The sequence below is a fragment of the Pteronotus mesoamericanus genome, unplaced genomic scaffold (assembly GCF_021234165.1).
Source record: "Pteronotus mesoamericanus isolate MK-2021 breed Mesoamerican mustached bat unplaced genomic scaffold, CSHL_Meso_final scaffold_167, whole genome shotgun sequence".
Classification (NCBI taxonomy): domain Eukaryota; kingdom Metazoa; phylum Chordata; class Mammalia; order Chiroptera; family Mormoopidae; genus Pteronotus; species Pteronotus mesoamericanus.
In genome coordinates, this window is record NW_026555308.1 from 41,272,685 (window position 1) to 41,285,304 (window position 12,620).

The following is a 12,620-nucleotide window of genomic DNA, read 5'->3' on the forward strand; positions in this document are numbered from 1 at the left end:
TTAATACATTAGAGATAGAACTGAGAGAAGATACTAACATATACACAATCACCGCTGGGCCTCTATTTATCTGAATGATTCTGAAGCACTTATAAATTCACACGTCTAAAACTTAACACTTTACTCATTAGAGAACTTTTCCTGACGAAATTACCTTTTTCATTAACTAGGACCATCATTCTCCCTGCAAGCGTTTAGGTTCTACCTTTGCGATACAGTGTCTTTCTCCTTGCATCTCAGAAAGGCTACCCTGATTCAAGATCTTAACTTTCTCAATGAGGCTGATCTTGTCACTCAATCCATTCACCACAGCACTGCCAGGTTAATTTTTCCAAAAGACAAGTTTTTTTCTTATTTAAAATCTATCCTTTGATAACCATCACGTTCTCAAACTCTGTCTAGCTCAATAATATAGCCTCCAACTGTCGCATGCATCCTAAACCCAGGTACTTAGTGATTTCAAGATACATGCCATGTCTTTCCTACATTTTTATCCTCCATGGAAACCATCCTCCAACTCTAATCAGAAAAAGTGCTAACTAATCTTTAAGTTCATTTCTTAAGCCCCTTTCTTCATGAAGGTTTTTCTTGATCTTACCAAAATCATGTATCCCATCACTGAATACTTACCAACCCTTTGTACCTTTCTAATGGTTTCTGCCCTACAGGACAGGTCTTGGCTGTGTTAGGCATTCAAAAATTTTAAACATTCATTCAACAATCATAACTCAGAGCATTTCAAATCTATTAACAGTGGTCAAGGGAGCAGTCTCCAAATGCTGAGAAAAAGACTAGGCTTCCCAGAACCCCTCTTCTCCATCCAAAGAAGTCAGGAAGCCTGGGACACTGGCCACTCCCTGTCATTTAACAGGCACAGCTTCATGTCTACTACTGACCTTAAGTCCAGGAGGCTAAATATCATGTCTCCTGTCCATTTTTATGTTGTTCCTCATAAGAGGAGCTTGGTCCTAGGTTCATCACCATCTTCTCCCTCTTTAATCTTAATTAGATTCTGCAGATTTCTATTCAACCTTCGATATCCACCTTTTCCCATTCTAACCTCAACTGCCACTGTGCCTTCTGCTTCATCATTTTAAAAATTTTATCTTCACTGTATTTTATGGTAATTCTTTTCACCTTCTTGTTCCAACAGAAACTTGGTTCTTGAAAACACTCAAATAGTGGCTGAGCTTCCTTTTGCTTCCTAAACTTAAGTGATGACTCCCCAATCCAATCCTACCACTGCCCTGCCCTGGTGATAGAATAATGTACTTTACTAGCTCTTTATTAATGTTTTCAAACCATTTTTTTCCTCCTCCATTCCTTAAAAAAAAAAAAAAAATCACAGATACACACACACATACAAATCAGCTTTGAAGCTTTATCATTTGACTATATACCAACTGACCAACTGCCCCTTACTACAGCTATCAGCTACTGAATTTGAAAATATTTTCCTTCATTTAGTGACAGTTTGAGCTCCTGATCCCTGTACGCAGTGTTATTCCTGTCTTAATTCTTGACAATTTCAATAGACACTTAAAAACCCTTGCAAAAGTTCAAACTCTATTGCTTGAACATCTCTTTTCTTATGATCTTTTGTTCCAAACTATTTCTACGACCATACATTACACTTTGCCATTGCTGATAATGCAACTGCTCTATAATATCTCTTCCATTCATCCTGTTTTCTGGCTGGCTTCTATTTTTTTCTAGCTTATTTCCCCTAATATGTAGTCTACAAAAATATTTTCATTCTGTAAGAACCTCAAAATCTTTACATCCTATTGCTTTTCATTGTCCATCACTCCCTGAATATCATTTCTTCCTTCCTTATTCAGCTTAAATTCCATGGTCAAGAATTATAACTGCTAACCATATACATTCCCAACTTTTTGTTCCTCTTAATCTGTAAAACTTCCTTGTTAAATCCATAATGAAAATTAAATACAACACATTGCCTACTTTGCATCTATGCAGCTAAATGTGGCTGAAGAAAATCCACAATCACGTTGACTGCTTTCACTTTAAATTCATGAACACAAATCTCCTGAATGCTGAACAACAATCATATTGCAAATCTCTAGACAATTCACTCTCATCCTTCTAATTAACCATTTTCCCCACGTATTCTCTTCTTAAATCCCTCACTCATCCTCCCTCTATCCTCATTCTTAGCTGATAATCTTGTTTCCTACTTCATTGAGAAAACTGAAGCAATCTAAAGACAACTTCTAGACTTTCATCCCCAAATTTACCTACCTATCAATCCTCCTTGCTATTATAAAAATGAACTATTGTGTTTATTTGAGGTCAACCTTCCACTGTAAACTAAATTCTCTCTTACCTACTCAATGATATTACTCTTCCCTACTCAATTATGTTACTCCACCAATTCTCATCTCTCCATCCAAAGTAATAAATTTCTCACTAGATTATTCCCAACTGCAAACCAGAATGCCAGAGGGCATGCCATGACCTATACCCTCACCAACTCACTGACTGCCTGTCCTGTCCTATACCTTCTTGCTTACTTAGTTACAACCAAATGATCTCCCTTGCTCTTCAAATGAATTTTACACTGGTTATTCCATCTGTTTAGAACCTTTTTCCTTAGATGTTAATATGGCTAAATACCTTTTCTCCAAGTTTTTATTTGAAAGCAACAATTTTAGTAAGGCTTACCTGGATTTCGTTATTAAAAATTGTAATTTCTACCAACAGCAGTTCTAAACTCCAAAAATTTTCACAGAACTTAGCACCTTTTAACATTATAAAATTTACTATTTTCATGTGTATTGTTTATCAGCCCTCTTCTGCTAGATAGAATGAAAGCTCCATCAGGTAAAAGATATCTGTCTGCTTTGTTCACTGATCTATCACCAGTACATAGGCGAGCACCTGGCACAGAGCAGGCAATCCTCAAATAAATACTTGTGGATTGAATAAAATATTTACTGAATACCAATTATATATCAATTACAGTCTACTAAGAGTATAGTACTCAATAAAAAAAGTTACAATTCTCTTTTACACATGCATTTTTAAGTAGCATATTGTAAGTGTACAGTATAGGTAGTAGAAATATTAAATGACATTATTTGGAAGAAAAGGACTCTCATATATATATATATATATATATATGTCCTCTCTGACAACTAATAATAACAGCTACATAATGAATAGTTATACTGAAATATGTGTCTTGTCCATATCATTTTTAGAATAATAATATGCCCAATGTTGTTACCTACTGCGATCGTATACACAATCTTGAAATCCCAAAAAGCAGTATTTTACATTTTCTGAACTATCATGTGTAGCCAGAAACAAATAGAGCAAGACTATTGGGTGTTTATTTAAACTTTTATTACCTCACAATTTCTTTTCAAATCTCAGCTCACTAGTTTTGGCTTTCTACACTGCAGTAATATCTTTATGGCTTTTAATACAGAGGAAAACATATGACACTTTAAAATTCAAAAACCATCCTTAAACCTTTCAAAGATTTTCACACATCTATTTCAGTGAATGTCCTAGCATTTGTAACAGATGTGGTATTGTGTTCATCTAGGTTAATGTGGGAATGTGCCTTTTTGGGTGCTGGAATATAAGAAGGACTTGAAGAAAATGAAGAATCTATGGAGTTCACAATCACTAAGAAGACTTTTGGTTATTTATCTCAGTTGATTACATACCTTGCCCAGTAATTCTCCCAATGTGACATCTTCATGATTGAGAACCCATTTCTTATCCTGTGGTAAAGAAAAAGAACAGTTTTTCAGCCCGAGTAAGAGGACATTTCCTGTAAGATGCACTTAAGGAAATGGGAAATAGACCTGAGGGGATATTTCATTCAAACCATTCAATCTACAGCACACTAAGAAGTTGTAACCTCAAGAGGTTATAAAACTGATTTTAAAAATATTACTACACAATACCATTTAAAAATCTACATTATGGAAAACTTCTATCAAACTTCAGCCATCAAAATAATGATGTCCCCATAACTAGAATACAGTATGCACTTTTTTCTCCCTATGAAGTTTAAGCTACGCTGTTATTTGTTATTTTAAAAGTTTGGTACCTTAAGTACATGATAGAATTTCATTTTACAATGCAAAATTTCTAGTTCTCCCTTGATTATAGAGAATTCTTTTTCTACCCAGACCACATTACTAAGAACTAATTTTTCCACATTTAAACTGGCCATGCGCTGCCATTGTTTATGACACATGTGGTCTCAATCTTTCCTAAGTCATTTCCTGCAGTGTAATAAAGAAGCTAAACTAGGGTACATAAGACCAGTGATGCAAACATGCCATTATAAAAGAGCATCCTATTATGTGACTTCAAGAACTAATTACTGCTAAGGGAATAGTTTATCACCTAAAAATCTCAGCTATTAAACACATAAACAGTAATGTCATAAGCCACACAGGGGTTTTTTTTTAAAGAAAAAAAGGATAAAGGAATGAAGCAAGGGATGGCTAAATAGTGGGGAAAGGAAGAAAAGGAGGGAAAGCAAAACAGAAGTATGCAGGGAAGAGACAGGGAGAAGGAAAAGAAAACCCTGGAGAGAGATATTTTACTCAGAATTTGTTTTTAAATAGTATTAAAATATAGTATTCTCCCATTACAAATGTCAAAATGTAATTATGATCTATAAAATAAATTGTAGCAAGTAAACAAATATCTTGAAGTAAAAAACCACCTAACTACAGCTTAACCTGCCCTGGAAAGTCATTTGAAGCACTTTACTTTCAGAAACACCATATGACACTCAAACACCACCCTCTGTTAGAGCAACAGAGGGAACGACACTGATTTTAAAAATGACAGTTTACATGTATAATCTTCAAATATAAATACCATGAGCTATGAAGGTCCTGGAAAAAAAATACAGAATATCTTCACAACCAAGTAAGTAAGCAAAGATTTTAGATAGACACATAGAGAACTAACAATTAAGGAAAGAAAAAAACTGGAATTCATCAAAATTAGAAACACGTTTTCTTCAAGGGTATGATTTTTAAAAAATGAAAAGGCAAACTACAGTCTGGGAGAACACTTTTGAAATGCATATACATCTGATCATTTGTATGTAGACAATATAGAGAACTCATACCTCAATAACAAGATGACAACTCGATTGAAGAATTTGGGTAAAAAATTTAAGATGTGCAAACAGACAATAAGCACATCAAAATGTTTAACATCCTTAGTCCTCAGGCATATACAAATACAAACTATATTAGATGCTATTCCATACCTATTAGAATACTAACATTGGAAAGACTAACAATACAAGACTGCAAGGATAAGGAAAAGCTGGACTCCTCACACACTGTTAGTATGGAACATGATACAAGCCATCTGAAAGACAACTTGGTAGTTTCTTATACATCTACTTCATGATTCAGAAATTAACATTCCTAAGTACAAGCCCAAGAGAAATGAAAACATATCCACAAAAATTGTTGTTGGAGGCAGCTCTATTTATAATAGCCAAAAACCAGAAACAACCCAATGTTCAGTAAAAGGAGAAACGATAAACAAATCTTGGTATATTCAGACAATTACTATTCAGCAATAAATAGGAGTTTACAAGGGATGCATACAATAGCAGAGCATTAGCAAAATATTTTTCAGAGCTAACAAGGGCTGATATGCTCTATAAACATGCATACATGCATAATGAGTCCATTTATATACGTTTCTAGAGATGGACAATTAATCTATAATATCATAGATCACAGCAGTGCTTGCCTGAGGCAGGGATTGAGGAAGATTGATTGCAAAGGGCAAAGAAGAAACTTTGGGGGTTAGAGAAATGTTTAACTTCTTGATATTTCATTGACCTATATTTTTAAAAATTTCATTGATCTGTACTTTTAAAACTTGTTCATTTTATCATATGTAAAGTATATATGAATAAAGTTGATTTTTTAGAAATAAGCAAGGATAAAAAAATGCTACTTTCATTTGAGTAGCACTTTGGGGGTTAATTTCGCCTCCACATATTATCAAAAGCTAGTCCTCAAAATATGTAGTCTGGCAGGCGAGTTATTTTAAAATTGCAGAACTGATCTGTTCAGAGCAAACCACTGAAACAGAGCTCTAATATAAGTGAAGAATGAAGAGGTACATTTAGGTTAAGAAAAGAAGCCAAGAAAGTCTTTTTAGGCTACTTTTATCCTAAGTATTCTGATTGTGAAAGCAGATGCCAATATGATGATGATGATGATAATTGGAGTTTTGGCTGTGCCAAGGAGAATAGGCCCTGGCCAAATACCCCAGACTTTTAATAAGGACCTCAAAGATACCACAGTGTGGTAAAAAAGGCAATCTGAAAATGGAAGGAATTAAAATCTACCTTCTAATCACATCCGTCACTGGTGGGACTAAATCAGGGAGTGGCAAACTAAGCTTAGGCCCAGTTGGCTCACTGCCTGTCTTTGCACGGACCATGATCTAAGAATGATGTTTGCATTTTTAAATAGTTAAAAAAAAATTGTGACACATGAAAACTATATGAAATTTTAGTGTTCAATAAAAATTATTCAACGTAAACTACAGAGGGGGACAAAAAGTGAAAAAAGAAATGAACAGTTCCAAGGTGTCTGGGAAAACAGTAATAGGTCTAACATTCATATCAAAGTCAGAAAGACAAGAGGACGACAGTACTGGAAAACATTTGAGCGATACTAACCCCAAACTCACTAAACCAAAGACAAAGAAAAAAACCTTTAAAGCAGCTACAGGGAATGATCCATTATTTATAGAGGAACAATGATCAGAATGACTAGAGATTTATTATCAGAAACCAGGAAGACAAGAACAAGTGGAACAACATTTTAAAAGTATTTGTTAAAAAAGCTGTCAAATCCAGGTTACTATAACCAGAAAAATATCTTTCAGGAATGAGGGTAAAATAAAAATATTCTCAGGTAGAGGAAACCTAAGAAATTCATTGCCAGTAGGTTTACTTAAAAAAAAAAAAAAAAAATCACTAAAGGAAGTTTTCTAGCCAAAAGAAAACTTAGGATAGCAGGGAAAAAAGAATAATAAAAATGATAAATACCTGAATAAATGTAATAGACTTTTCCTCTTGAGTTCTTTAAAATGTGCTCAACAGGTAGAAAGAAAAATTATAACTTTCTGATGAGTTTTCAAGTTGACAGAGATTCAATAGTTATGCACAACAAAGAAGAAAAGCACACAGACCCCTACAGTGATAACATTTCTGCATCCTACTTGATGTAGAATGTTACAATATTGACTCTTTGTAAACCGTGAAAAGTTAAAGATGTTTTTGGTATTTCCTAGAACAACCACAAAAAAAAAAAAAGTACAAAGCTGTATAAGAAAATACATGAGAAAAAATTTGATAGGATAGTAAGAAGTGTTCAAATAAGTAAAACGAGGTATGATGGGAAAAGAGAAACAAAAAACAAAGACCAAATATATAAAATAAAATGATAGTCTTAAATCCCAACATATCAATAATTATTTAAATACAAATTATTTAAATAAACCACTTAATAGGCAGATTGTAAGAAAGAATTTCGAAAGCAGTCAACTCTGTGCTTTCTAAAGGAACTCATCTATAAAAAGTAAAAGGATGGAAATAAATATAAAATACAACATAAATAATAAGAAAGCTGGAATACTTATGGTAATGTCAGACAACACAGACTACAGATCAAAAAAAATTACCCATGGATAAAGAGGAAAATCACATAATAAAAGTTTCAGTTCACCAAGAAAACGTTATTATCCCAAATGTCTATGCTTCAATCATAAATACTTCAAAATTAAGGAATCATTTACAGAACTGAAAAGAGAAAGACAATTTCACAATTGTTATTGGGGACTTCAACAATCATCTTTCAGTAATAAATTGTAGTAAAGAGAATTTGCAAAATCAGCAAGAATATAAAATAACCAAATAACATCAAGTAAGTGAATCATATTGACATTTATAATAAAACTCAACAACAGCAGAAAAAACCCTCTTTTCTTTCTTAAAAAAAGTATTTTATTTATGCATTTTTAGAAACAGGGAAAGGAAGGGAGAAAAAAAGGAGAAAAATATCCATGTAAGAGAGAACTATCAGTTGGTCACCTCTCGGACATACCTCGACTGGGGACAGAACCCACAACCCAGGCATGCGCTCTGAGAATCAAATCAGTGACCGCTTGCTTTACAATGCAATGCTCAACCAACTGAGCCACTTGGCGAGGGCTAAAACCCTCTTTTCAAGTGCAGAAGGCAAATTTACCAAATAAATATATATCATAAAACAAACCATGAAAAACAAAATAAATGAGGTCATACAAGGTATGCTCTCTGCCAATACTACAATTAAACTGGAAATCAACAACAAAGTTAACAGGATAATTTCCAAATACTTGAAAATCAAAGAACCCACTTTTAAATGATCCATGGATAAAAGAAAAAGTCTTAAGAGAAATTAGAAAATTTTTTTGAACTGAACAAAAATGAAAAAACATATCAAAATTTTCATGTTATTACTAATGCAAGTAGTTAGAGGGAAATTTATAGCTTTTTATATTAGAGAACAAGAAAGGTCTCAAGTCAACAATTTAAACTACTACCTTAAGAATCTAGAAAAAGAAGAGCAAAATAACCCTACAGATAAGCAGAAGAAAATAATAGTAAAAGTAAAATTGAAAATTCAAAAACAATAGAGAAATCAATGCAAGATAGAGTTCATTTACAGTGGGAATGAAAAAACTCTATCTTCATCTCTGAATATGTGTGGATCTGATTTTTGGCTCTCAGACAAGATAAGGACAGTTAGATTTATAATTTTACTGATTAAGGTCTGAAAATCCCGTGGGATCTCAGGGTGCGTTTCTTTATTGGTGGTTTGCAACTGGTCTAACTGGTCTGACAAGCCTTAGCTTGGTTAAATAGGCAAGGGGAACATACTGGGTTGGCCCAAAAGCCCGTATGGTTTTCTCCGTAAAATAAAAGACACATTTTTCATTTTTACCAATAACTTTATTGATTTGGATATTTTGAGTATGTTGGCTATCTCCCTCATGGTATAATGTTAATTGTTCTCAATTAATGTCTCAATTTGATCATTATCAACTTAAGCAGGTCTACCTGACCATGGAGCATTGTCCAGCAAGAAATCTCTAGCACAAAACTTCGCAAACCACTTCTGACATGTTCAATTAGTTACAGCACCTTCTGTATGCACTACACAAATTATTTCTTGTGTTTCATTTGCATTTTTACCTTTCTTGAAGTAATAAAGCATAATATGCTGAAAATGTTGTGTATTTTTCCATCTTCGATATTAAATGGCTACACAAAAATTCACCGAATTTTGATAAGTTTTTTTTAATGCATGCTGATATGACAACTGTCACAACACAATCTAACAAAATTGCTTCAAACGAAGTTAAAGGCAGCTAAGCAGCTACTTGAGCCACCTTACTGAAAAACTAAACGAACTTTTTGACCAACCAATAAAAGCCATGCTGAGAGTTTCTCCTTTAAGCATTCCTAAAACCACGATTACCCTTAGGTGGGTGTCTAACCCACAGCTTCTGGGCCGCATGAAGCCCGAGATGGCTATGAATGCAGCCCAACACAAAATTGTAAAGTTACTTGATACCTTTGTTTTTCCGCTCATCAGTTTTCGTTAGTGTTTGTGTACTTAGAGTGTGGCCTAAGACAACTCTTCTTCTTCCAGTGTGGCCCAGAGACACCAAAAGGTTGGACACCCCTGCCAGCTCTTGGTGGACTGAATGTGTGCAAATTAGGTCCCTTGCAGAGGATGTGTTAAATGCCTCTCAGGTCCTTTATGCTGTTCCTCTGCTTTTACATAAAAGCTTTCTTCAAGTCTGTTCAGTGAGTTTGGTGTTCCTTTCAAATGTCTAAACTGGGGAAATTTTTATGCTTGATTATTGAGATGGGATACTAAAAGGACCTTTGGCTTTGTAATTTAAATAATAATGGCTAATTAGTTAATTTAGGAGAAAGATGAGGAGTGCTATTACCAAGGTGGAGGAGAGTTGGCATGGAACCTTTACTGCCAGAATGGCTGCTACCTAGGGGTCACTCCTGGTCTGAGGTAACAAAAGTCACAGAGAGAAAAGCACATCAGTAGGTACAGGGTCAGGGGAGATAACTACATGTATCAGAATGACAACAACAGCAAAAACAAAAACCAAACTAAACTTGAGAGAAGTGAGTCAAAAATAAAGCTGCTCAATCTGTTTTAGGGAAAATGAAAAAAGAAGCAGCCTAGAACCTCAGAATTAAGACTTGTAACTCAGTCTGTAAGAGGGAGCGACAAAATGTCCAAAGTGAATTCAACAGCATGAAATAAAACAAAGTCTAAAACAAAAGATGCATTAAAACAGGAATGAATAGAGTTGAAATAGTTTAAGTTTCATCTACTTGCTAGAGATTTGTGACCATATAGGAATACTCACAAATCTATGTTCAAAACCCTAATGATTAAATTTGCCTGATGTCGAAACTACAAACGTGACTAAGACTCCTTATATTACATTAGTGTATCATTATTACAGTGAAAGAATATATTCTTCCCCATTTATCAATTTTCTCTCAAAATGAAAAAGAAAAAAAACATTTGGAAACATCAAGATGTTTGGTCTAAAATGGATGCCTCATTTTTAAAGCAGGAATGAAGGGCAACTCCTAAAACTATACATTCTATATTTCTACAACTAATTATAATAATTTTTAGAATTGATTAAGATTAAAGTCAGCTCATTAATACATGCAAAGGCAAATTTTCACTTGTCTGAAATCCAAACTTTTGAAAAATACAGCTGGAAAGACATTTTTAACATGTTCTCAGATCCACTTGCTTGTTGATTCTTAGCACTACTAGATTGGCAAGAAATACATTATTATCTACATTCTGCAGCTATAAAAACTAAGGCTTTGCAAAGGTAAACTCTTGTTCATGGTCACAGAAAGCCTAAGTGACACAGTTGGGACAAGAACCTTGATCTTTTGTCTCCCATTACAGTATTTAGCTTTTACTGTACTGAAGAGACCAAAGATCATTACATTTAAAATAAACCTGACTGCAATAATTTTCTGAGTCTAAATTATATACATAAGTATATCATGTCAAGTAATTGTAAAGAAGGATCAAATAATAGAATATATATCTATTACCTGAATAAATACCATGCAATTTTTAACTTTTTAAGGTTTTGGGCCCTTCAACACCTGAAATTGTATTTCTGTCTACATATACCCTCTGGTGAGCATGCTTAAGAATTCATGTCCACGCAAGGACTGGCCGTGCATTTCTTTCTTAGATATTAATCTATGATATATGATACATGAATGTTGTATTTCCAAAAAGCCAATTCATTCCAATTTGTAGAAATACCTTAAAGGAGAAGAATTTCATATACATAAACTCTCATTTAGGTCTGTGACAGGTATATTTAATATAGAACAGATTCCAAAATGATGTTTTCACTGAATTATAGAATTGGAAGGCCAACGAAGCAACTCTAAGACTTGGATCACCTTAAGCTAAGAATATATTTGCTTGTGGTAACTCAGTCTGGTAGATATGGGAATTCTGCCGAAAACACACCTTGCATCTTCAGTAACATAACTCCCCCACCAACCACCTCTATGGCAATAAGATAGATTCCAGCTTGCTCACCTCCCAGAACTTTAACCTATTCTCTAACCACATTATATATCCAAGTCCCAATTTAGCAGTGGCTATTGGGAATATAGGTTATTTATTTATGTGGGTAGTCTTATGTACAATTTTAAAGTATGGTTTTCATGGCAACATTTTCACTTAAGACTTGAGGATATTTCAAGTTTATTTGTATTCTGTTCCTGAAAATCTTGTGGCCTCCATTCACTGGAATAGAAAATACTTCACAGTCTAAACTACCCATTAAAGGTAGGAGGAAATTTGTTTAAATTTCAAAGATAATACCTGGTGTACCTACTTAAAGAAAATAAGCAATTGGCAATTCTATAAGCAATTGACAATTATAACTTAAAAGTTCAACAATAAGAAATATTTAATAGTGCACACTTGCGCCGAGTAACCAGCGAGGGTTGGCGAGCGTGTGTGTGACTCGCGCGGACTGGCGAACGCTTGCACCCGCCGGCAAGGCCTCCCACAGACTGGCACCCATACGGCCTGCGAGGGATTGCACAGAGCAGCAAAGGCAGGCATAAATTGACCCGCCCGCCGGCGATTGCGGAGCGGCCCACAAAATTAGTAGAGCTGCCCAGAGTCCCTGGAGGAGAGACCAGAGACAGGATTAACCGGAGAGTCCTGGAGCTGACTTCCACCCATTTCCGTAGTCCCCATTTGGCGAGGGCAAGCAACGTACCCAAAGAGCCAAAAGCAGGGAAAATACACAATAGAAGACCCTAAACTGACCAGTGCCGCGGAGCTCGCCGGCCAGGGGGGCCAGATGAGTACGCGAGGTCGTGAATAAGCCCCCTGGTCTGGGGCAAGCACATGCGAGCCCAGGCAGGCGGGGGACCCTGCCGTGCTGGGAACGTTCTCAAGGAGCCTGCGTGAGAGCGCAGAGATATCCCAAAAAATAGCCTA

At 35.1% G+C, this 12,620-nt stretch overlaps 1 protein-coding gene across 1 annotated transcript in view; it reads right to left on the reverse strand.

Moving 5' to 3' along the window:
- Positions 1–12,620, reverse strand: part of FER (FER tyrosine kinase) — a 399,396-nt gene that overhangs the window by 136,675 nt on the left and 250,101 nt on the right. Inside the window, exon 15 of the mRNA XM_054589991.1 lies at positions 3,699–3,755. Coding sequence (XP_054445966.1) covers positions 3,699–3,755 — 57 coding nt within the window. The remainder of the gene's footprint in view (positions 1–3,698; positions 3,756–12,620) is intronic.